Source organism: Geotrypetes seraphini, chromosome 11 (assembly GCF_902459505.1).
Source record: "Geotrypetes seraphini chromosome 11, aGeoSer1.1, whole genome shotgun sequence".
Lineage (NCBI taxonomy): Eukaryota > Metazoa > Chordata > Amphibia > Gymnophiona > Dermophiidae > Geotrypetes > Geotrypetes seraphini.
Window position 1 is genome coordinate 48,901,934 of NC_047094.1, and position 22,517 is coordinate 48,924,450.

A 22,517-nucleotide genomic window follows, 5' to 3' on the forward strand; every position below is an offset into this window, starting at 1 on the left:
AACTATTAAATGAATACTTCTGCTCAGTCTTCACCCGAGAAGAGCCGGGGCTCGGCCCTCAGCTACAGACAAGGGTTGGCTCAGTTGACCCATTTAGTAACTTTGAGTTTACGCCCAGCAGTGACTACGGTGAGCTGTCAAAGCTCAAGGTTAACAAAGCAATGGGGCTGGACAACCTGCATCCCAGGGTGCTAAGGGAGCTGAGTGATGTCTTGGCGGAGCCAGTGTCCGCGCTCTTCAACCTCTCCCTTAGTACAGGCAGCGTCCCGTTGGACTGGAGGACGGCTAACGTCATTCCACTCCACAAGAAAGGCTCAAAGATGGAGACAGCAAACTACAGACCAGTGAGTCTAACATCGATAGTGAGCAAACTAATGGAAACTCTAATCAAATGCCAATTGGATAAGATCCTGGATGAGGAGAATCTACGGGATCCCCGACAACATGGATTTACTAAAGGGAGATCATGCCAATCCAACCTGATCAGCTTCTTTGATTGGGTGACGGGGAAGCTGGATATTGGGGAGTCCCTGGACATCGTGTACCTGGACTTTAGCAAAGCATTCGATAGTGTACCACACTGCAGGTTGCTGAGCAAGATGAGTTCTATAGGATTAGGCGACACATTGACGCAATGGGTTGGGAACTGGCTTGGAGGTAGGCTTCAAAGGGTGGTGGTGAACGGCACCCCCTTCGAAATGACGGAGGTGATCAGTGGAGTGCCACAGGGCTCAGTCTTGGGCCCAATCCTATTCAACATCTTTATAAGAGACTTGGCAGAAGGGCTTCGAGGTAAAATAACATTATTCGCCGATGACGCCAAACTAAGTAATGTAGTGGGCAAATGCACAACAGACGAAGATTCAATGCCCGACAACATGATGCATAGAAACATATAGAAACATAGAAAGATGACGGCAGAAAAGGGCTACAGCCCATCAAGTCTGCCCACTCTACTGACCCACCCCATTAAGTCTGAGTGCATATGACTTAGTTCCTTAGCTCGACCTTCATAGGGATCCCACGTGGATGTCCCATTTATTCTTAAAGTCGAGCACGCTGGTGGCCTTGATCACCTGCACCGGAAGTTTGTTCCAATGATCCACAACCCTTTCTGTGAAGAAGTACTTCCTGGTGTCACTGCTAAATTTCCCTCCTCCTCCTCCTACTCCTACTGGAGTGATGGTCTAGGACATGGCAACTCAACTTCAATGCCAAAAAATGCAAAGTTATGCACCTGGGCAGCCAAAATCCATACAAGTCTTATACCCTTAATGGCGAGATCCTAGCAAAAACGGTAGCAGAACGAGACTTGGGGGTAATCGTCAGTGAAGACATGAAGTCTGCCAATCAAGTGGAACAGGCTTCGTCCAAGGCAAGACAAATCATGAGCTGCATACGAAGGGGTTTCGTCAGTCGTAAGGCGGAAGTCATTATGCCATTGTATAGATCCATGGTGAGGCCCCACCTGGAATACTGTGTGCAATTCTGGAGGCCGCATTATCGCAAGGATGTGCTGAGACTGGAGTCGGTGCAGAGAATGGCCACCCAGATGGTCTCGGGACTCAAGGATCTTCCATACGAAGAACGGCTTGACAAATTACAGCTACTCGCTCGAGGAGCGCAGAGAGAGGGGAGACATGATCGAGACGTTCAAGTATCTTACGAGCCGCATCGAGGCGGAGGAAGATATCTTCTTTTTCAAGGGTCCCACGACAACAAGAGGGCATCCGTGGAAAATCAGGGGCGGGAAACTACGAGGTGACACCAGGAAATTCTTTTTCACTGAAAGAGTGGTTGATCGCTGGAATAGTCTTCCACTACAGGTGATTGAGGCCAGCAGCGTGCCTGATTTTAAGGCCAAATGGGATCGGCACATGGGATCTATTCACAGGGCAAAGGTAGGGGAGGGACATTAGGGTGGGCAGACTAGATGGGCCGTGGCCCTTATCTGCCGTCTATTTCTATGTTTCTATGGGGTTGGGCCAGCCCATTTGGATTTTCTCCTCTGATTTTGAAAGTGACATGATGAAGTTTAAACCACGCGTTTGGATGCTGATCAGGAGGTGATGGGAATGAAGGAGAGAATGGGGAATGTTGGTGGGAGACGTGGGGACAGCGAGGGCGTTGCTAACACCCCAGAGGTGGACGGATGAGACAGCTGGAGCAGACAGCTGTATGAGACAGCTGGAGAAACCAGGGCATGGAGGAGTGAAAAGCCCAGAGGGAACAGAGGGATTCAGGCAATGATGGGACTGAAGAGTTCCTGTTGCAGAGAAAGGCCCTCACCTCAGCCGGCTGTTGCTCCCTCCCTCTCTAGCTCACCCGCCACTTCCCCCACCAAAGCGCAGCTTCCCAATCTCTTACCACCTGAAGCCGACATCCGGGAGAGACAGTGAGGAGATTCGCGCAGCATTAGAAGCCGACAGCCTCCGCGCCGCCTGAAGCCGACATCGGGGAGAAATTCGGAGCTTCGGTCTGGCCTGCTCCCTGCTCGCCTTGCCGTATTGTACTTTTAAGTTGAAAGACGTGGCGGCGGCTCCTCTCAAGATCCCCACCTGCGTCGGAAATCCTTACGTCAATGTTACTTTTAAATCCTTAATTTTAATGTTAAGTTCATGCTGTTAAGTTTTTAAACCCAGCAGGTGGCAGTGTTTCACTTTTTCTTTCTAAATCACTTTTGATCTCTGACCTTTTCAAATATTAATCATGTCAGTAAAAAGCCTAGTCTTCACAGCTACATCCTGGCATCTGTATGACCTCCCAATTAGTATTGTATGCTCTAATCTACAAGGAACAGATTCTCTATAAAACACCCAAGTTTCCTGTTCCTCTGAGAACCTATAAACTCCATGGATGTATATGAAGAATGGTACATAAATTTATGTCTTAAAAGTCACAAAATCAACCTTCTGAACTTCTGTAGCATTAGCTAAAATGTAGAATCAGGAATGCCAATCTGTGAGTTTAATCTCTTAATTACAAGGCCTCAAGGCTGAGGTACTGTATTTTAATTTATTCACTTAGGGCTCCTTTTACAAAGGTGCGTTAGGGCCTTAACATGTAGAATAGCGTGCATTAGCCGCTACCGCCTCCTCTTGAGCAGGCAGTAGTTTTTCGGCTAGTGCGCGCTAATCCGGTGCGTGCGCTTAAAACACTAGCGCACCTTTGTAAAAGGAGCCCTTAATTTTGATTCATTCACAATCTCAGTTTTCATATCATCAGTGACAACTGTCACACACCTGTAAATTCCAAGAAATCTTCAACACTCTAAATATCTTAAATTTTTTCCCCTCCTCCTGTCCTTTCCTTTTTATGTTTCTCTCCTCAAAACATTCTAGTCCACCCTTTTTCCCAACATTCCAGTATGTCTGTTACTGTTTTTGTCATCATACCTGTTTTTAATGACTGCATGTATTCCCCTTATTTTAATTGTACATCGCTTAGAATTTATGATAAGCAATTAATCAAATTTTAATAAACTTGAAACTTGATATTGTCATAGAGTACCCACCAAAGTACAACTGATGCTCACAGTGTCCAAATTAAACATGTGACAACGGTTTGAAAAGTGCATGTATCAATATTTCTTTGGCATCTCTAAAATCTTTCAGTGTTGAGTTGATGCAAGCTTCAAAACTCCTTGGTCCTCAGACAATAAATAACAGTAGGAGAAAGCACTTTATTTTCTGTCCTTTGAATCGCCATAAGCAAATAATTGTTCAAAAATGGGGTGTCTGCAGAGAGCTGAAATCATTAGAGTGATTTCTTCTTTTAAGTCAAACTAGCTACATGCATTATTTTTGGAATCTTACACGATTATTTTGTGAACAGCGCAGATGCACTCCCTTAAATGTGTCCACTTAGCTCCACTTTGCTAAATAGCGAGATTACATATTGTGGGAAAGTCTTGAGATTTGGCTGTTTCTCATGCCTGTACATCTTATTATGAGAAATATTCTATAATTATCAGTGTCTTATGAGCCATCTATTGCAAAAACAGTTCTCTCCTTTCCCAGAATTCCCATCATCCTAGTAGGGAACAAGTCAGACCTGCAGTCAGGGAGTTCCATGGAAGCCATTCTACCCATCATGAACCAGTTCTCCGAGATCGAAACTTGTGTAGAGGTAAGACGCTGCCCACTCTCTTTTTTTCTACTCTATCCATCACATTCTCCCTCCTTCTTTTTGTTGGTTGTCTCCTTGTTTTCTTTTTCTCAAACCTCATTTTTTCACTTTAGTAATAATAATAACAGCTTATATACCGCAATACCGTGAAGTTCTATGCGGTTTACAAAGATTAAGCAAAGGTACAAATTGATTGACTTTAAGAGGGGAGGAAGAAATAGGGTTAATAGGACAGGAAATCCATTTTTGAGGAGAGAGTGATCAATAGAACAAGTTAATCGCTATAGAGGGGAGAGAGAAGAGAGGATCAGTTGTCTAGATACTTTAGGAACAGGTGTGTTTTTAGACGTTTCCTAAATTCCTCATAAGTAGTGGGCGAAAGCAATTGTTCTAGGTCTTTACCCCATGATGCTGCTTGGTGCGAGAGAAGATGTTCATGGTGTTTTTCAGTTTACAACCTCTCACTGGAGGGGAAACAAAGTTGGAATGTGAGCTTCTCTTGTGTCTTTTTTTCTACTCTATCCATCACTTTCTCCCTCCTTCTTTTTGTTGGTTGTCTCTTTGTTTTCTTTTTCTCAAACCTCATTTTTTCACTTTCTCTCCTTACTCTTGAAATTGTGATCTACATGCAAAATGTAATTAATTTTCCTACAGCCCACTTTACTCCATGAGATCTAGAGCAGGTTACATTTGAAAGTTTCAGTTACAATAGAATCAATCAGAATAAAATTGAAATACATGAAAATGAATGGAAATTATAAACAAAATACAGTTACATTAAACAGAAATCGTAAGAAACTTTACAGTATTTACTGTAAATCTAAATATTTTTTTTAAAGGATGGTCTTGATAGAGCATCAAAATTTTGCAAAACAATTTTTTTTTCACATTAGTACGAAGGTTATTCCATTCTGAAGCAGCCTAGTAAGAGGACAGTATATCAAATGTCAAAAAATGAACAGTTGAATGTAATATTCCTTTATAGTCAGATAATAACACCACTTGAAATTTAATGATAGTTTTATTTTCTACATTTATTTATCTTGTTAATGCTGTAACTTAAGCATCTAACGTTAGTCTTATATGTTTGATAATATTTTATTGTAAATCTTAAAAACCATTCAAAATCTTAAAAACCAAGCATAACAATTTAAAAATGACCCTTGCCTATAATGGAAGCTAATGTTAATTTCTAAACAAAGTAATTGTCATAATTATGACCCTGGAAGATGAGTTTTGCAGCTGTGTTTTGTAACAGTTGTAATTTTGTTCTAAGCTTTACTGATAGCCCCAGGTAAAGAACATTACAATAATTTAAATGAGATAAAAGCCTGTACAAGAATTCTCAAGTGCTCTTTGTTACATTACATTAGTGACTTTTATTCCGCCTTAACATTGCAGTTCTAGTTGGATTACAAAAGAGGTAAGCTGGACATTTCCAGGAGAATTACAGAATCAGGTACTAATTGCAAGACTGTGATTTTTAGAAATAAGGGATACTTAACGTAAGGCATTAGTTTATCTTGACAAAATTCCTGAATAGCAAGATCTTTATTTCCTTTCAGAAGGTTTTGTAATCAGGCATAGTTATCAGTAAGTGAGTGAGATGTTGGTCTAGTTTTGTTGCCTGAGCTGCTAGTAGTCTGTCGTATATCTTCTCGTCCTGTGTGCCTTTGATTGGGGAAATGAGTAAATGGAGTCTGAGTTTTCTTTGGCCTGGTTGAGTAATTCCGGATAAGGCAATCGTTCAGGTAGGTATGGGTAGCGCCATTCAGAGCTTTGAATAGTACACAGTAAAATTTGAATAATATTTGTGCTTGCATTGAGAGCCAGTGTGTGTCTAGGTATGCTGTAGTGATTTGATCATATTTGCTTAGTGAATAGATCAGTCTGAAGGCCATGTTTTGTATGGTCTGTAATTGTTTTATCATGCCTGCGGGGCATGGTAAGTAAAGGATGTTGCAATAGTCTAGTAGGACCAGGGATTGGACCAGGAGTCGGAATTGCTCTCTTATCGAAGAATTTTCAAATTTGTCATAAGTTACGTATGACTGCAAAGGATTTCTGGACACTGTCCAGGGAATGTGCAGACAGCAGGGCTCCATGTTTTTGGAGCAACATTAAGATACAACTTAAATAAATCAGCACGTGTTGAGGAAGTTTACAGTTTAAAAATGAGATGGTAGTATAATAATTATACATAATTGTAAGTATATGTGTCATTTGCCAAAATATGTTCTAATAACGGGCATTATACTTCAAATATTTTCTTAAACCTGTTTGATTGTTTAGCTGCTTGGAGCTCATATTTTTGTACCATACAGACTGTATTTCACCAGAAGTGCATGTTTAATAAAGTGACATGTAATTGGAGAAATTAATTTGGCATGCTAATAAAATTAGCAAATATTTTCCTTTGAATAAAGCAAAAGATTTGAAAATCACAGTGCCCACATTAAACTTGAAGAACCCAGTAAAAGAATCTATAATCTGCAGATAGCCCAAGGTAGTCCAAGAAAAAGCAGATATCACGTCTTAGGCATTTCTATTGTTTGGCCTGAATTATTGAATTAAAGCTTCTATGAAACCAAGACGTGATATCTACTTTTTCTTGCATTCTCACACATTAAACTCTACATTCAATTAAAATGCAATTTGTTTGTTTTTTGCCTATAAGTCTAGACTTGTTTCCAAAATATTTGGATTAAGGGGGCTTTAAAAAACTATTTGTAAGAGGTTGCCTTATTCCATTTTGCAGTGCCAACATTTATGTCCATTTCTAAGGTCTATTCTCTGCAACATCTAAGGGGCCCAAATAGTTGTGTGGGGCAAAAGAATTCATAGATTGAGTGAAGCTAGCAGAAATAGAGAAACAATTAGTCTTAGTCCAAAATGTTGACCAGATATTTTAGCAAACATTTTACAGCCTGACTTAACAATGTAATGAGTCTGTAATTATGAACAGGATTGTGTCTCATCTCGGTGTCATAAGCACCTCTGTAAAGGTACCTGTATCTGAATCCAGAGATAAGAAAGTTTCAAACAATTGCAGAAGATGCAGAGTTAAACTCTTTCTTGAATATTTTGTAAAATTCTTTAGTATAGCTGTCTGGGTTGGGGCTTGAATTTAATTTAATCAGATTTCTCTTATATACCATCAGGCCATGAGCTCTACGGTTTACAATACTAAAAGAAACTGCCTACTGGTGGGAATGTTATAGTAGAATTCAACATGTCCACATATACAATGATCAAGTCAAATACTGCCTAAAAATCCAAGTTTTCAAAATTTAATTATGTTCACATCTCCAAATCGATGGCAAAGAGTCCCACATAGTCAAAGAAACAGTGCCAAACTGTTTGTTTTTCAAGTGGAAGATAAATGAGTAGCAGAAGGAGATGCAAACTTTGTTTTTAATTTAACAATCTAGTAGATAATCGACCAAACCTAGTCAAATTTAACTGTACCAGGTTAAAAGCGGCATCACCATATAAAAGCTTAAACATAAGACACACAATCTTAAAATCAATACGTGCCTGAACTGGAAGTCAATGTAACTTCACTATAAGCGGAGTCACACTGTCCTTGTTCTTTTTGTTCAGAACCAATCTGGTAGCCATATTCTGCAACATCTGCAATTGAGTTAAAAGTACCTTGGTGCCCCTCAATTAAACCCCCTCTTTTACGGACGCATAGCGCAGGTTATGCTCCGACATTCATAGAATTCCTATGAACGTCGGAGCAGTTACCACCACTGCCGGCGCTAAAACCCGTGCTATTGAAAGAACCCGCTGCTAGGCCCCATCACTTACCTCCCGATCTAAGAGAGAATGACCACACCACGTGCTATGTGCCTTAGAATAATGCTGATGTTTTATTGTTACAGTATATTCTTAACAATAAACAGCATATGAAATAATCTTAAAGAAGATCTCAGCATATAATAAAATTAGCACATAGGAGAGAAATTTACCACATGACAGAGTGCCGACATCTATTAGTATAGAAAATGTCTCTGAGAGCCCAAGCTACATTCTTATACTTTATATGACATCACTAGAGGATCACCTGGTTCCTTGTAAATTATTATTAACTTTATCCTGAACACATAGGGGCTCATAATTGAAAGAGAAAAACGTCAAAAAAATGGCCTAAGTCAATACTTGGAAGAACATTTCTCAAAAACGTCCAAGCGCCGATAATAAAACCGGGTTTTGGACGTATTTAAAAACGACCTAGGCCTTCATAATGCCGCTCAACGTCCAAAGCTAAACGGGGCATTTCGGGAGGCGTGTCGAAGGCGGGAATTGGGCGGGACGTGGGCCGGCTTAGACATAGACGTATAGCATGTAAAACCAAAAGTTTCACAACAGAGCTTAGATGGAACTTGGACGTTGTGACTTAGATCATGTAAAACATGGTCTAAGTCACAAAAAACCCACCTAAACTCACCAGATAAGCACTTCAAACACATAAAACAGACCCCCACACACTACCCCAGTGGTCACCGACCCCCCCACCCCCATAAAAAATTTTATTCACAACTTTAAATTTCAGCCTCCAGACCATCATCACCTGGCCGCCTGGCATAGGAAAGCCTAGTCGTCCAGCCCAGAGGCAGCTTAAGTCATCTTGGGGGGTGGGTTAAGGACCCATAGAGAAGAGGACCCATGCCCATAAGCCCCTGTAATTACTGCATTGATAATGAAACATGTGCACTTCCCTATACAACCCAAAACCCTTTTGTACTGGCATATAAGTGGCTCCTGCAGCCATAAGGGCTATTGGGGTGGTAGATAAGTGGATCTAGGGGATTCTGGAGGTGGTTTGGTGGGCTCATTATGACCTATAAGGGAGCTGTAGGGAGGAGAAGCCATGGCACCCTTTTTGTGAAGTTCACAGCAGTGCCCTGTAAGGTACCCCACTATTTAGGTGGCATGTCTGGGTGTTCAATCCATCACTTTGCAGACCCCTCCCACGTCCAACAGGGCTTGTTCTAGGTGTTGTGGACTTGGACGGAAATGTGGTATAAAGATGGACAATTTAGCGACTTGGACGATCAGATCAGCAGGATGTATAATTAGACGATTTTTGAAAGTAAAGAAAAGTTGGACGTCTCTTTCGAAAATGTGTCTTAGGCTCTTTTTAACTTTGGACGACTTGCGAGATGGACGTAAACGGACTTAGACGTCCCTTTCGATTATGCCCCTCATACTGTTTCTGCCTCCCAGGCTTCATGAGCAAGAGTTTCCTCCTTGACCATATAAGGTAATACCTCCTTTTTCTTTCTTCTTATCTTGTATCTCTGTAGACAGTGCTCTTTACTCTATAGCCAGTCCATTCCAGTCTGGTTGGTCTGAGCTGTCAGCCAAGGACATATGAAGTAATTTGTGGATAAAGTCCAGTATCCAGCACTGAAAGTTTCATTTCCTCAGAAATGGAAACTTTCCCATCCATTTTGTAGACTTAGATTTCAGTCTGCACTATTTTATATGCCTCCTGCAACTTAGACAGGTCAGGGTCCATCTCAGTATGCGTTCGTAAAAGAGGGGGAAAGTAAATTATAGTAGTCCATTTTGAAAGCATAAAACTATGTACCAACCTCTGCAAACAATCTTCAAAAAAAAGACCCAGTCTGCTACAAAAAAATACAATTTATGCAAGTTGAGAACCTCTAAAGCAGGGGTAGGGAACTCCGGTCCTTGAGAGCCGTATTCCAGTTGGGTTTTCAGGATTTCCTCAATGAATATACATTGAAAGCAGTACATGCAAATAATCTCCTGCATATTCATTGGGGAAATCCTGAAAACCCGACTGGAATACGGCTCTCGAGGACCGGAGTTCCCTACCCCTGCTCTATAGCCTTGTCCACGTCTAGTAACATGATCAAAGCAACCAGTTTACTAATTTGGTGTCTATTCAATATTGGGTGGACATTTGTTATTAGAAGTGCTTGCATGTCACTTTGCTAATACTTCTTCATTCTTTCCCTCACTTTCACTGACTAGTGCTCAGCAAAGAACCTGAAGAATATCTCAGAACTTTTCTACTATGCACAGAAAGCCGTCTTGCACCCCACAGCCCCTCTTTACGATCCAGAGGAGAAACAGGTAAGATGTAACTTCTGAGCTAGGGTTTCCTATTCATCCTAGTTTTTTTCATTATCTCACCTCCCAAAGGATCTATTCTCTACCTGCTTCTCTCTTCTTCTAATTGTTGTACAGCTCTCCCATATTCAAGGGGGTTAGGTGTGGAGCCGGCCCGCAAATAGAGAAAAATCATGAATAAGTTTTTGGGCCAGCTCTGCATCCTTCCCGCCTCCCTCCTGCATCCCCAGACCTTACCTGATAGTCTAGCAGTGACGTAGGGCAGGAGCGATCTTCCTATTGAGTTCCCATTGTAGTCTCAAGATTACAACGGGAACTCGCGACAGCCATTTTGATGATGATTCTGCACAGGGCAGGAGCATAAGAAGATCGCTTCTGCCCCGCATCACTGCTAGACCACCAGGTAATGTCTGGGGAGATTCAGGCAGCCAGCAAATAGAAGAAAAAAAATTGCGAATAGTCGAATTCGCAAATAGGGAAACCGTGAATACTGAGGGAGAGCTGTATATGCTTTGAAAGATATCTGTATCCAAAATGAGACTTTAGAGACCTATGTATGATTTTTCAGTAGCTTTCATTTCTTATTTATTCAGATTTTGTTGCACAGTGAGGGTGGAGTGTGAAACACAGGTTGTGCTTTTAATGGAGCTCTTGTTCATCTATAGCAATTAGTGTATAGTGCTATCAATTCATTGTTTGGTGGCAGCAGGAAGATGGCATCCTGATTTTTGTATTTTGTATTTTCTTCGTTGTAACCAAGTAATTTTAACTAATAAAATGAGCAGATGTGAGTTTTGGGAGTCACAGAACAGGAGCACCCTGGCAGCTCTAAAATCATTTTTCCATAGCAACCTTGTAGCATTACAGGAATTCTTTAGGATCTCTTGCCAACAGAGCCCTTTATATACTGAAACCACACACTGAATTCAACATTTTCTCCAGTGCACATATGCATTGTATCTGAAATTTGTGCAATACAACTAAATATTTTGCATTGCTCATTCAACCTCTTTCTATGTACTTTTATATAATTTAATTTAGATTTGGACTTTTATTACTTTACCAAAAACCAAACTCAAGACAAGTTACAATTCAGTTAGATTCCTGACCCAGAGGGCTGATTTACTAACAAGTGTTAATGTGCTTTGCAAATAGGCCCTGTGGATATAACAGGGTTTCAATTAAATTATAACATGTGAAATTTCATTAAATGTATTAGTAAAGAGAGTGGCTAAGATGGTGCTGACAGAGGGAGCAAACCACTTAGCTCTGACTTTGCTATGGGTGAATTGCAGAGAGAGCCATGGTGAAATGCAAAGGAAAGCCCCAGACTTACCCATCTGAAGCTGGGTCATCCTCAGCCCTAATGAATAGCAAAGGGCCACATATTTATAAATGATCTGGAAATGGGAACCACAAATGAGATCAGATTTGCAGATAACACAAAATTATTCCGTCATATGTGGACTGAAAGAAATTGCAGGGGGACCTGGTCATCCAAACTGCAGATGAAATTTAATGTAAACAAAAGTAAAGTGATGCATATTGGGAAGAGTAACCCAAAGTATAGGTTCCACTTAAGAGTCACAACCCAGGAAAAAGATCTAGGTGTCATCATGGACAATATGTTGAAATCTCTTTCTGTGGTAACAGCCAAAATAGCAAACAGAATGATAAGAATTGTTAGAAAAGAAATAGAGAATAAAATACCATAATGCTTCTGTCTTTTTTTCTGTCTTTTTTTCTGTGGTGGAATCACATCTGGAGTATATTTTGAGATGTGGTGACCAGTATTGTATGCAATTCTGGTCACCGCATCTCAAAATATAGAGAGGAATTAGAAAAAGTACAGGGAAGAGTAACCAAAGATCAAGGAGATGGAACAATGGAAATGTCATATGAGGAAAGGCCAAAGAAATTAGGACCCTTCGACTTGGAGAAAAACTGACAGAGGGAGGATGTAATAGAGCAGTGTTCTTCAACCTTTTTACACCCTTGGACCGGCAGAAATAAAAGAATTATTTTGTGGACCGGCAAACTACTAAGACTGAAATTTAAAAAAAAACATTTCCGCCCCGTCTCTGCGAGCTCAGTCCCCGCAAACCATCTGATCCCATCCGCACAAGCCTCAGTTATGATTTTATATTGAACGTATTTTATTAAAGTATAAAAAGAAACAATGTTCTGTACAATTGTCATTTTATAAATACAAATATACAGAGCAAGGACCAACAAAACCCTGTCTCCCCTCCCCTTCACATATATTCCCTCTACTATCAAAAAAACTGAACAAGCCAAATTATTACAGAATGCTACACAGAAATATCATGCTAACAGTATACTGAAATCACACATGACATGAATAGTGTTAGGGGAGTGCCCCCTTGTCAGAGAGAGCCCTAAGCCAGTTGGAAGCTAAAGAAGCGCTTTGCAGTCCCCAGTTATGTCTAGCAGGATATATATTTCAAATCTGATATATTCTAATGACAAAATAGAAATAAAATGATTTTTTTCTACTTTTTGCTATCTCTGGTTTCTGCTTTCATCTTCTTTTCAATCTTTTCCTTCCATCATCTGCCCTGTCTCTTTAATCCAGCATCTGCCCGTTTCATCCACTGTCTGCCCCTTCCAGAAACTATCTGTCTCTTCCTGCCATCTATCCTATAGACCCCCCACCCCCTCTCTTTGGTCTGGCATCCATCATCTTCCCTCTGTTCTCTCATGGTCTGGCATCTTTCTCCTTTCATCTCTCTTTCCCCCTCCCCTGTGGTTTTTAGCATCCCTCTCTTCTCGTTCATCTGCTCAGATCTGATATCTCTGTCTCCTTCCCCGTTCTCTGGCATCTCTCTCTCTCTTCCCTTTCCTTTTCTTCTCTGGTCTTCCTTCTTTATTTTCTGCCTCCGTCTAAATTAAATTATTTCTTACTATGCAGTCCTCAGTTCCCTCTTTTCACTGTGTCTACCCACAGCATGCCACCCCTTTCACCCCTCCACTATCTCACTAACTCTATGTTCTTCCCCATCCAGCATATGTTCTTCCCCATCCAGCATATGTCCTTTTTCTTTATCTCTCCTTCCATCCTGTATGTGTTCTCTTTATCCACTTCCATTCAGCATTTGCTCTCCCTTTTCCCCACTTCCATCATCTGCCCTCTTCTCTCTCCCCCTTCTCCACACTTCCATCATCTGCCCTTTTCTCAACACTTCCATCATCTGCCCTTTTCTCCCCACTTCCATCATCTGCCCCTTCTCTCTCTTTCTCCCCACTTCCATCATCTTCCCCCCTTCTCTCAATCTCTCCATCCACCACAGAAAATAATGGAAAATATTTTTTCATGAAGCCATAGTTAAACTCTGGAACAAAAGCTGGATTTAAAATTGGATTTAAAATTTAGCTGGATTTAAAATTGGACAAATTCTTGACAATAAGGTCCATAAACTGTTAGTAAACAGACCCTGGGTAATCCACTGCTTATCCCTGGGGGTAGGTAGTATGGAATCTTGCTACTTTTTGGGTTTATAACAAGTACTTGCGATCTCACCCTATAAAGCAAGTCTTATTCTCATTATATTGATGTAATGATATAAGAAAATTTAGGATGGCTTGTAAGGACAGATTAAGGATATACTTAATATACAGTTGGGCTGATATTCAAAAGAAGATGTTTATTCACTGTTAGCTGATGAATGTATAGCTTCTCTATGTGCATATTTTTCAGAATTAAAATTTAGTATTGGGCTGAAAATATGACTGAATAGTCTGATATTATTGGTATAACATGGGACTAGGTTTAGGGCAGAGCCAGTTGATTTTAAAATTATCTGGATAGCAGTAGTGTTCAGTCACCATCTAGTTAACTTATCCACTTAGTTTAGGCTTGCTAATATGGTCACCATGCTGACACTATCTGCTTAGTTTAGGCCTGCTATTTAGGAACATGCATGAGAAAAAAAATGTGTCCTCCAGAGCTCTCAGTCCATGGCAAACGAGTGAAGAGAAGATTCCCAGAATCTTTGTGTTTTGACTTTGTTCTTTGTTTGCAGCTAAGGCCACAGTCCACCCGAGCACTAACACGCATATTTAACATCTCTGACCAGGATAACAATCAGATCCTGAGTGATGATGAACTTAACTTCTTCCAGGTAAGCAAGAAGGGGATGCTGGAGAAGGCAAGGGAGGAGAGAGGTTCCAATGGTCATAAAAGTGTTGTCATAAAAAGACTTCTGAACATGCTCATCCTTTAGCAAGTTGTTTTTCTGACTCATTCTTATTTTTGTTCTGGGAGGCAGAAGTCCTGCTTTGGGAATCCATTGGCTCCTCAAGCTCTAGAGGATGTGAAAATGGTGGTGTGGAAGAACACAACTGATGGAATAAGAGACAACGGCCTGACATTAAATGGTAAGAAAGTATATGATGTCCTTAATGTAAAAGAGATTAAGAAATGATTGGGCTTTTTAAGCTGTCCTCATGTAGGGAGATGTGTTGTGTACTGTATTTCACCATGTATATGCCGCAGGAAATGCTGCTGTAGGTTTTAAAACTCTTAGATAAGCCACCTCATGTTACTAGACGCGACTTATCTAAGAGTTTTAAAACCTACATCAGCCTATACAATGGGGCAGCATATACATCATCCCCCTCACCGGTAAATACCTCCTGGATGGCTGATGGCTGCCTCCTCCAATGTCGCGGCCAGCGATGTAGGGCAGGAGCGATCTTTTCAGCATCCAGCCTGGCCCTGCGCTGCTTCCTCAATGCCTGACGTCAGTTCTTGCGGGTCTCACAAGAACTTACGGCAGGCATTGAGGAAGTAGCATGGGGCCAGGCTGGATGCTGAAAAGATCTCTCCTGCCCTGCACTGCTGGATGCAACATTGGAGGAGGTAGCTGGTAGCCATCCAGCGAGGGAGCTACAGTATTTTTACAAGTATGGGGACTTCACTAGCGCCTCGGCTGATCTACTAATGGGGCGGCTTATCTATGATGTCTTTAGATAGGCCGCCCCCTATAAGGAAGCCGTAATATGTTTGTCTTTGTTGTTTATATTTAGACTTTCTTTCGTTGTAATTTATCCTAGGACAAGTAGGCAGCATATTCTCACATATGAGTGACATCATTCACAGAGCCCTTCCGAACCGGGCTCTGTGGATGATATCACCCATATGTGAGAATATCTGCCTGCTGTCTCTGGATAACACCTGTTGCGGTAACAGTCCTTTTTTTCTCTTTAATAAAAATTGTGACTCTTAGTTACCTGTTCCTTAGTGAGAACAGGGAGTGAGATTTGATTTGGATGGAATTAGTTTTACTATTGTGCTTTGGTTGTATTTTATTTTTACTTGTGTTGAATTATGAATTATTTTTAAAAATGTGAATTGTAATTACTTTTATTTATAAATTGTGTTTTACTATGTTATGTTCATATTTATATTTATGAAATGTTTCCTAATATGTTGACAGAAGCCTTATAGGATTTAAGAAGGCAGGATACTACTACTTATTATTATTATAAGATTAGATGTGTCTAAGGCCTGGATGCACTAAAGATAATTGGTAATACCAACTGGATTGTTGTTGGATGATTCTCTGGCCGATTGTGGACAAGCGATCGATACGGAGGTGCAAGTCATTTGCATGTAAACGCGACCGATCGATCGCTCAGTGAACAATTGACACATGCACAGAGCCCTAATAGCAGTGACAGGGAAGAAGCCTCCTGTCACTGCTGATAGGGCTTCTTTTTTTAATGATATATCAAGACAATAGTATTTCATCCTTTTTCAACATTTTTAATATACCCCTTCAGGTCTTAGCCATTTTCAATGGCTAAAATATTTTGCTTGCACTGACCTCGTCATCAGACCCAGTTAAATACTTTTTTTGGATTTTTTGAAATAATTACAAAGTGCTACATTCTACATGCTTTGTAGAATGTATTTGTAAGTTAAACTTATCTTTTCTTTAAAGTTGCTCATGTCGGGAAGGGACCTCTTGTTTCATTATGTTTCACCATTAGGCTTTGTCAAGAAGAGTCCCCCCTTTATAACTTATTGCACCTTCCCAAACTTGTAACTTCTCTCGAACAAGATCTTTTTTTAATGGGGCAGATGTTGTGCGTGTATACATGCACAATCTGCTCCATTAAAAAAAAAAGAGAAAAAAATCCCCCCACGCTGATGCCCCCCCCCCAAAAAAAAATGAACCTGCACCATGACCCCCCCCAACAGCAGCGAAAATGTCAGAAAGGATTCCTACTCCCTCCTACTTGGCCAAATTCCCCTGCACCATATCCCCCACCCAGTCCTGGACCCCCCATGCTGCCCCCCCCCAATCATCCCTCCTGCCTCAAAATGTATCTCAAATGCAGGATACTTAAATGAATCAAAAATAAGTAGCAATGCCAATAGCTCGCACCAGAATCACCACACTGCGTCCAAAACTAGCCCCATAGATTTTCTTGATAAAAAATAATAATAAAAACCACAATACTAATAATTTGTGTAATGCTAAAGGAGAAAGCAACAAAAGTTGCCACTCCGACGCTTGAACAAGGCAGAAATAAAGCATATTCTTCCTCCTGCCACCATATGCTCCCCTATGAAGATTGTGGACTATGCTGGTACAATATGAAATTATATTTGAAAACTGTGCCTGTTATCTGATGGTTCAACTATAAAAATTTTAATTATATAAACAACTCAGAGCTATTGGGATCTTTATTTGGATATCTTTATAAAATAGGCATCTGTTTGGACTTCATATGTGACTTGTTATCGGTTGGGTGAAACTCAACAAGGGAGCAGCAAAATTTTAATATAGAAACCTTGAATATCATAGCTTTTCATAAAATCAAGCCTGCAACCACTTAGTTGCCACTGACATTTTCTACAAGTAGTGGCTAGCTTTTTCTTCTTTAAAAAAAGAACATAGCTAAAAATATACATGTTATTATTTCACTTCAATTTAGCCCCTGCTGCTCTCTAATAATAAGTGGTGTTATCATTGTTTCACGTAGCCTGCCAGATGATCTTGGCTGGGTTAGGCACTCTGAATACTTAGGGTATTCAAAAGCACTGTTATACATGGCACAAAATACAAATGAAGAGCTGTCTGATATCACAAGAGAATTTGATCTTCACCCAGAAGTTTAGGAATTGTCCAGGTATCATTGTAAAATATATCTTGGACTCAGTAAAACTGTTTTTGAAAGTCCAGTGTTGTCATATCTGAAATTTCAAGCTTGTGTAAAGATTTGTCCAACCAAGGCATAATGCTGTTAAGGCTCCTACTGCTACTACCACTGGTAATAGTTATCTTTTTAATGTACACAGAAGGCGAACAGAATGCTAGGTATTATCAAGAAAGGTATTACAACCAGAACGAAAGAAGTTATCCTGCCGTTGTATCGGGCGATGGTGCGCCCGCATCTAGAGTACTGCATCCAATACTGGTTGCCGTACCTTAAGAAGGATATGGCGATACTCGAGAGGGTTCAGACACGATTGATAAAGGATATGGAAAACCTTTCATATGCTGGAAAAGCGAAGACTTAGAGGGGGCATGATAGAGACTTACAAGATCATGAAAAGCGTAGAGAGGGACAGATTCTTCAAACTTTCGAAAACTACAAGAACGAGAGGGCATTTGGAAAAATTAAAAGGGGACAGATTCAGAACCAATGCTAGGAAGTTCTTCTTCACCCAAAGGGTGGTGGATACCTGGAATGCGCTTCCAGAGGGTGTGATAGGACAGAGTACGGTATTGGGGTTCAAGAAGGGATTAGATAATTTCCTGAAGGGAAAGGGGATAGAAGGGTATAGATAGAGGATCACTATATAGGTCCTGGACCTGATAGGCTGCCGCGTGAGCGGACTGCTGGGCATGATGGACCTCTGGTCTGACCCAGCAGAGGCACTGCTTATGTTCTTATACAAGATGTACACAGCACTGTACACAAACATATAAGAGACATTCCTAGTTCAACAGAGCTTGTAGTCTATTCAAACAGTACAAATGATGGATTAGGGAGTACATTTATTTTGGGAATGATTACAATAATATGGTTTTTGTATAGGTGGCTAGGGGGTTAAGAATTAAAAGCAGCTTCAAAAGCTTGGTTTAGTGGGAGACCTGTGAGGAGCAAGATGCAGTAACCTAAGTGTTATGAGAACATGGATGAGGGCTTTGGTAGTTGCTCAGAAAGGAAGGGATGAATTTTGGTGGGATTTCTCAGAAAGAGAAAGAGATTGACCATTTGGCTTTTATCTGCCTTCATGTTTCTATGGTGATATTATAGATAAATAAATAACAGGTTTTAGTTTCCTGTTGAATACTGTGTGTGCAGAGAAAGAGGATTCAAAGAGGATCCCAAGGTTACAAACTGTGGAGGCAGAGAGAATGATAATTTATCCACAGAAATAGAAAATAAGGAAAGAGAAGATGTAGGTTTAGATGGAAAACTGAGAAGCTCAGTCTTGGCTATGTTTAGTTTAAGATGTCAGTGGGACATCCAGGTAGCAATGTCAAACAAGCAGGCTGAGGCATGGGCCAGGATTCTTGGTGAAAGTTGGGATGTGGCGAGATAGATCTGGAAGTCATCAGAGTAAAGATGGTCCTGTAAACCATGGGATGAGATCAGAAAACCAAAAGAACAAGTATAGAGAGAGAAGAGGTCCCAAGACAGAGCTCTGTTTTATAACAAAAGGGATAACCCAACATGGCTTGGGACCTGGAATGCTGACACACATAAGGCGCATATTTGACACAAGTAGTATTGCTAGAATTAGCTGCTGGCTTATCCGGCAGATAAAAGAGAGAGATAGAGTGTGTGTACTTATTCCATTCACTGGTAGAGGGGCTTAGCATTTTCAGACTATGAAGAGACAATCCTGAAACTCAATGGTCCTTCCATGATGCGCTCTCTTGTTGCTCAGAATCTTTACCTCTCCAACTCTATTGAGAAAGTGGCAATTGTCTCAGAAATAAGACTCCTGATCAGGGTGAATTTGATTTAAATCACTAAGCAGAAAGGCTTGATATTAAATCATGGTTTTCTACAGACTCATTCTTGCTGGTATAATCTCAATATTAACAACCAGATGTCATCAGAATAAGGCAGTTCTTGATACTGCTCAAAACAGTCCCCTACAGAGTTCCATCTAGCTTGATTCCACCCATTCTTTTCAGAAATGCTACTGCAAAATAATTGTTAAGGAAGTATTTAGCAATTTCAATGACATTTTAGTCTTTATATCTGGGACACTTTGGCTAGGAGATACAGCAAATGAACACTGCAATCATGTGTTGTTAGCTTGGTATTCTTTTCATGCTGAATATCTTCTCATCTTGGATATATTTGCAGTATTATTTGTTGACTAAACTGCGTACTAAATAAACATTTGAATTTTTGTTCACATTTTATTGTAGCTTTTGCTGTATTTCCTGTAAATATTTTGGTGTATGTGAATTTTGTGAGGTACCTTCTATTGTTATACAAGCACATACAACAGGATCATTGTGGACATTATTCCACCCATCAAGACTTATCAAAAAATGTAAACATTGCATGAATATACAGCCTCATGCTACATAATTAAAAACTAATCCTTATTTCATGATGAATAACTTTTGGCCTTTAATGTATCTTACATAGAAAGCTATCTTTAGATAGATTTTTCCTCAATAGAGCATTTTATTTTTAAAAAATCCAATTTAAATTGTAAAAAGTCTGATTTTTTTTTTTTTTTTTAATATTTAATATTTTTTTAAAAAATCATTGAATTTTATCTACACTGCTCCTGATGCAGGCTATTTTACCTGAAACACATGTTAAGTCCAATAGAGTCAAGCATAAACATTTTGTGGACACCTCTGATTCTTGTTTGTTCTTTGTCTCTGTTGTTCGCTATATTTTGATCCAGTCTTGCCATTTCTATTGTAAGGTCTTGATACTTTGTTGATTTTTTCCTAGTTATTAATTTTTGTATCTCCTGGTAACGCATTGTTGATGAATTTCACAATATTATTTTTGATTACCGCAATAGTGGGAGTGTTTTGTTCTAAATGTCAGTTTGAATTTAATGATCCCACTATAAAATCTATTGGCAAAGGATGTTTGGGAAAAGGCGGCGATTAAAGTTTAGAGGGGATGGGAATAGTTCTTCGTTTGTTTGTTCATTCAGGCCCTTTTTTACTAAACCGATTACCATGGCAGCCCACAGTAATCACACTGAAACCCATTGGGAATTAATGGGCTTTGGTGCCATTGCCGCACAGCTTTGTAAAAGGGGGATGGATTTGTTGCTATTGTTGGATTGTTTTACAGGATGTTGTTTTAAAGTCAGTTTGGGCAATTAGTCAAAATATGTTGACTATTTGCTTTCATGCAGCTAGTTTTAAATCTTGTTTCTAAGTTGCAAAAATTAATCCTTCAGCCTATTCTTGAGGGTAACCAAATTTCAGTTTTGGATTTGGCACCGAAACTGGACTGAAATCTTGATTTTGTTTCTCCTTACACATCCTCTCTTCCTACCTCCATGATCACTCTCCTTCCCTTCCCCATACCACTCGACCATCCAAGGGCCTACTTTAGGAAGCCTTAATGGCCTCTTTGGGCCTCATGCTGGCTGGGGTGGGCCTACAGGTGACTGAGTGGGATGGGAGGGTAGAGAGTGAGGGGGGTGCTACAGGGGGAGGGTGGGCTGGGAGGGGGCATTTTTGGTCAGGTATTGAGGGGGGGGCATTTTTGGTTTCGGTTTCTGCTGAAATCGAGCAGATTATTTTGATTGCAGATTTGGTTTTGTCAGAAAACTAAGATCCTGGGTTCAGTCAGGCTCTAACATTATTCTCAATTTCCTTAATGCATTGTTCATATAAGGCCTTGTTTTTTCTTCAGTTAATCAAACAGGTTTACTCTTGATCAGTTCTGTTCTCATTTTTCTTCTCGGTCACCTTACTGATGATCTCCTTGCAAACTTCAATTACCGTTTTCTCATTGAAGTTCCAATGTAATCATTCAGTCCTAATTTTTTCTCAATGGCAAACATGACCACAAATATTCCATGATAATAGTAATTATTGTTAATATGATGTTACAGCATCACTAGATATCTACAGTGGTGATAAGTATTCAAGATTTGATAAGACCCTATCCGAAAGAGCTTTTAGTATGTGGATACCATAAGCAATGGGAGATGAAGTACTATTTATAGAAAGTATTTCAGTGGTGTATAAGTGAGGTTCATTCAAATCTTAGGTTCCCTAGTTCTCAACCCTTTGCCCTATCAGCTAAGCAACCTCCTCCTCTACCCTTCTTAGGGTAAGTCCCATAACAACTCAGGTCTCCTTGCTGGTTGTAGGCTAGAAAGGAAGCCACCAATGGAATTGAACCCATGTATCCACAAAAGTTGTTTTTCCTCTGAGGGGGCCTAGATACATCACTTCTGCGGTGTGGCCACATATTAGTAGCACCAAAATAACAATATTCAAACTCGGATTTTTTTTAAACCATTGCAGTACAGCCAGATCATATTAATGTACCTGCAAGTTCCTTTCTTCCAGTGCATTCCCCTAGAAGACATCATAATCTCCTTCTTGAATATTGGAGTGCATGAACCATCTAAAGATCCCTTCACTAAAGCATACAACACTGAGGCCCAGATTCTCAAAACTTTAACACCATTGGTAAACTGTTTTCCAATGGTTTAGCCTGCAGGCATTTTAGCAGCGGATTATCAAAATGGCTTATCTCTGTCTTTAGTGAGGTTTCTAGCAATCTCTGACACTGGCATGCAGATGGGCTGGGGCTCTTTTTCCTGGAGAAGCGGAGACTTAGAGGGGACATGATAGAAACTTACAAGATCATGCAGGGGATAGTGAAGGTAGAGAGGAACAGATTCTTCAGACTGACGGGGGCATCAAAAACAAGAGGACACTCAAAAAAATTGAAGGGAGAGAGATTCAGAACAAATGCTAGGAAGTTCTTCTTCACTCAAAGGGTGGTGGATGCCTGGAATGCGCTTCCAGAGGAAGTGGTAGAGCAGAGTACAATTTTGGGTTTCAAAAAGGGATTGGACGAATTCCTGAAGGAAAAGGGGATTGAAGGGTATAATTAGAGGGATACTATACAGGATAAGATGTCTTAAAGCAGTGTTCTTCAACCATTGGTCCATGGACCAGTGCCGGTCCACAGAAATTTCCTGCCGGTCCACAGGGCCAGCACATGCATCAGGCCCCAAAACTGTGTTCTTCAACCGCTGGTCCAAGGTGCGATCGATGCAGCGT

At 40.4% G+C, this 22,517-nt stretch overlaps 1 protein-coding gene across 3 annotated transcripts in view; it reads left to right on the forward strand.

Moving 5' to 3' along the window:
• Window positions 1–22,517, forward strand: part of RHOT2 (ras homolog family member T2) — a 78,039-nt gene that overhangs the window by 14,245 nt on the left and 41,277 nt on the right. For all 3 annotated transcript variants that reach the window (XM_033963034.1, XM_033963032.1, XM_033963033.1), the window contains exons 7-10: window positions 4,020–4,128; window positions 10,138–10,239; window positions 14,280–14,378; window positions 14,526–14,634. In XM_033963034.1, the coding sequence (XP_033818925.1) occupies window positions 4,020–4,128; window positions 10,138–10,239; window positions 14,280–14,378; window positions 14,526–14,634 (419 nt within the window). The remainder of the gene's footprint in view (window positions 1–4,019; window positions 4,129–10,137; window positions 10,240–14,279; window positions 14,379–14,525; window positions 14,635–22,517) is intronic.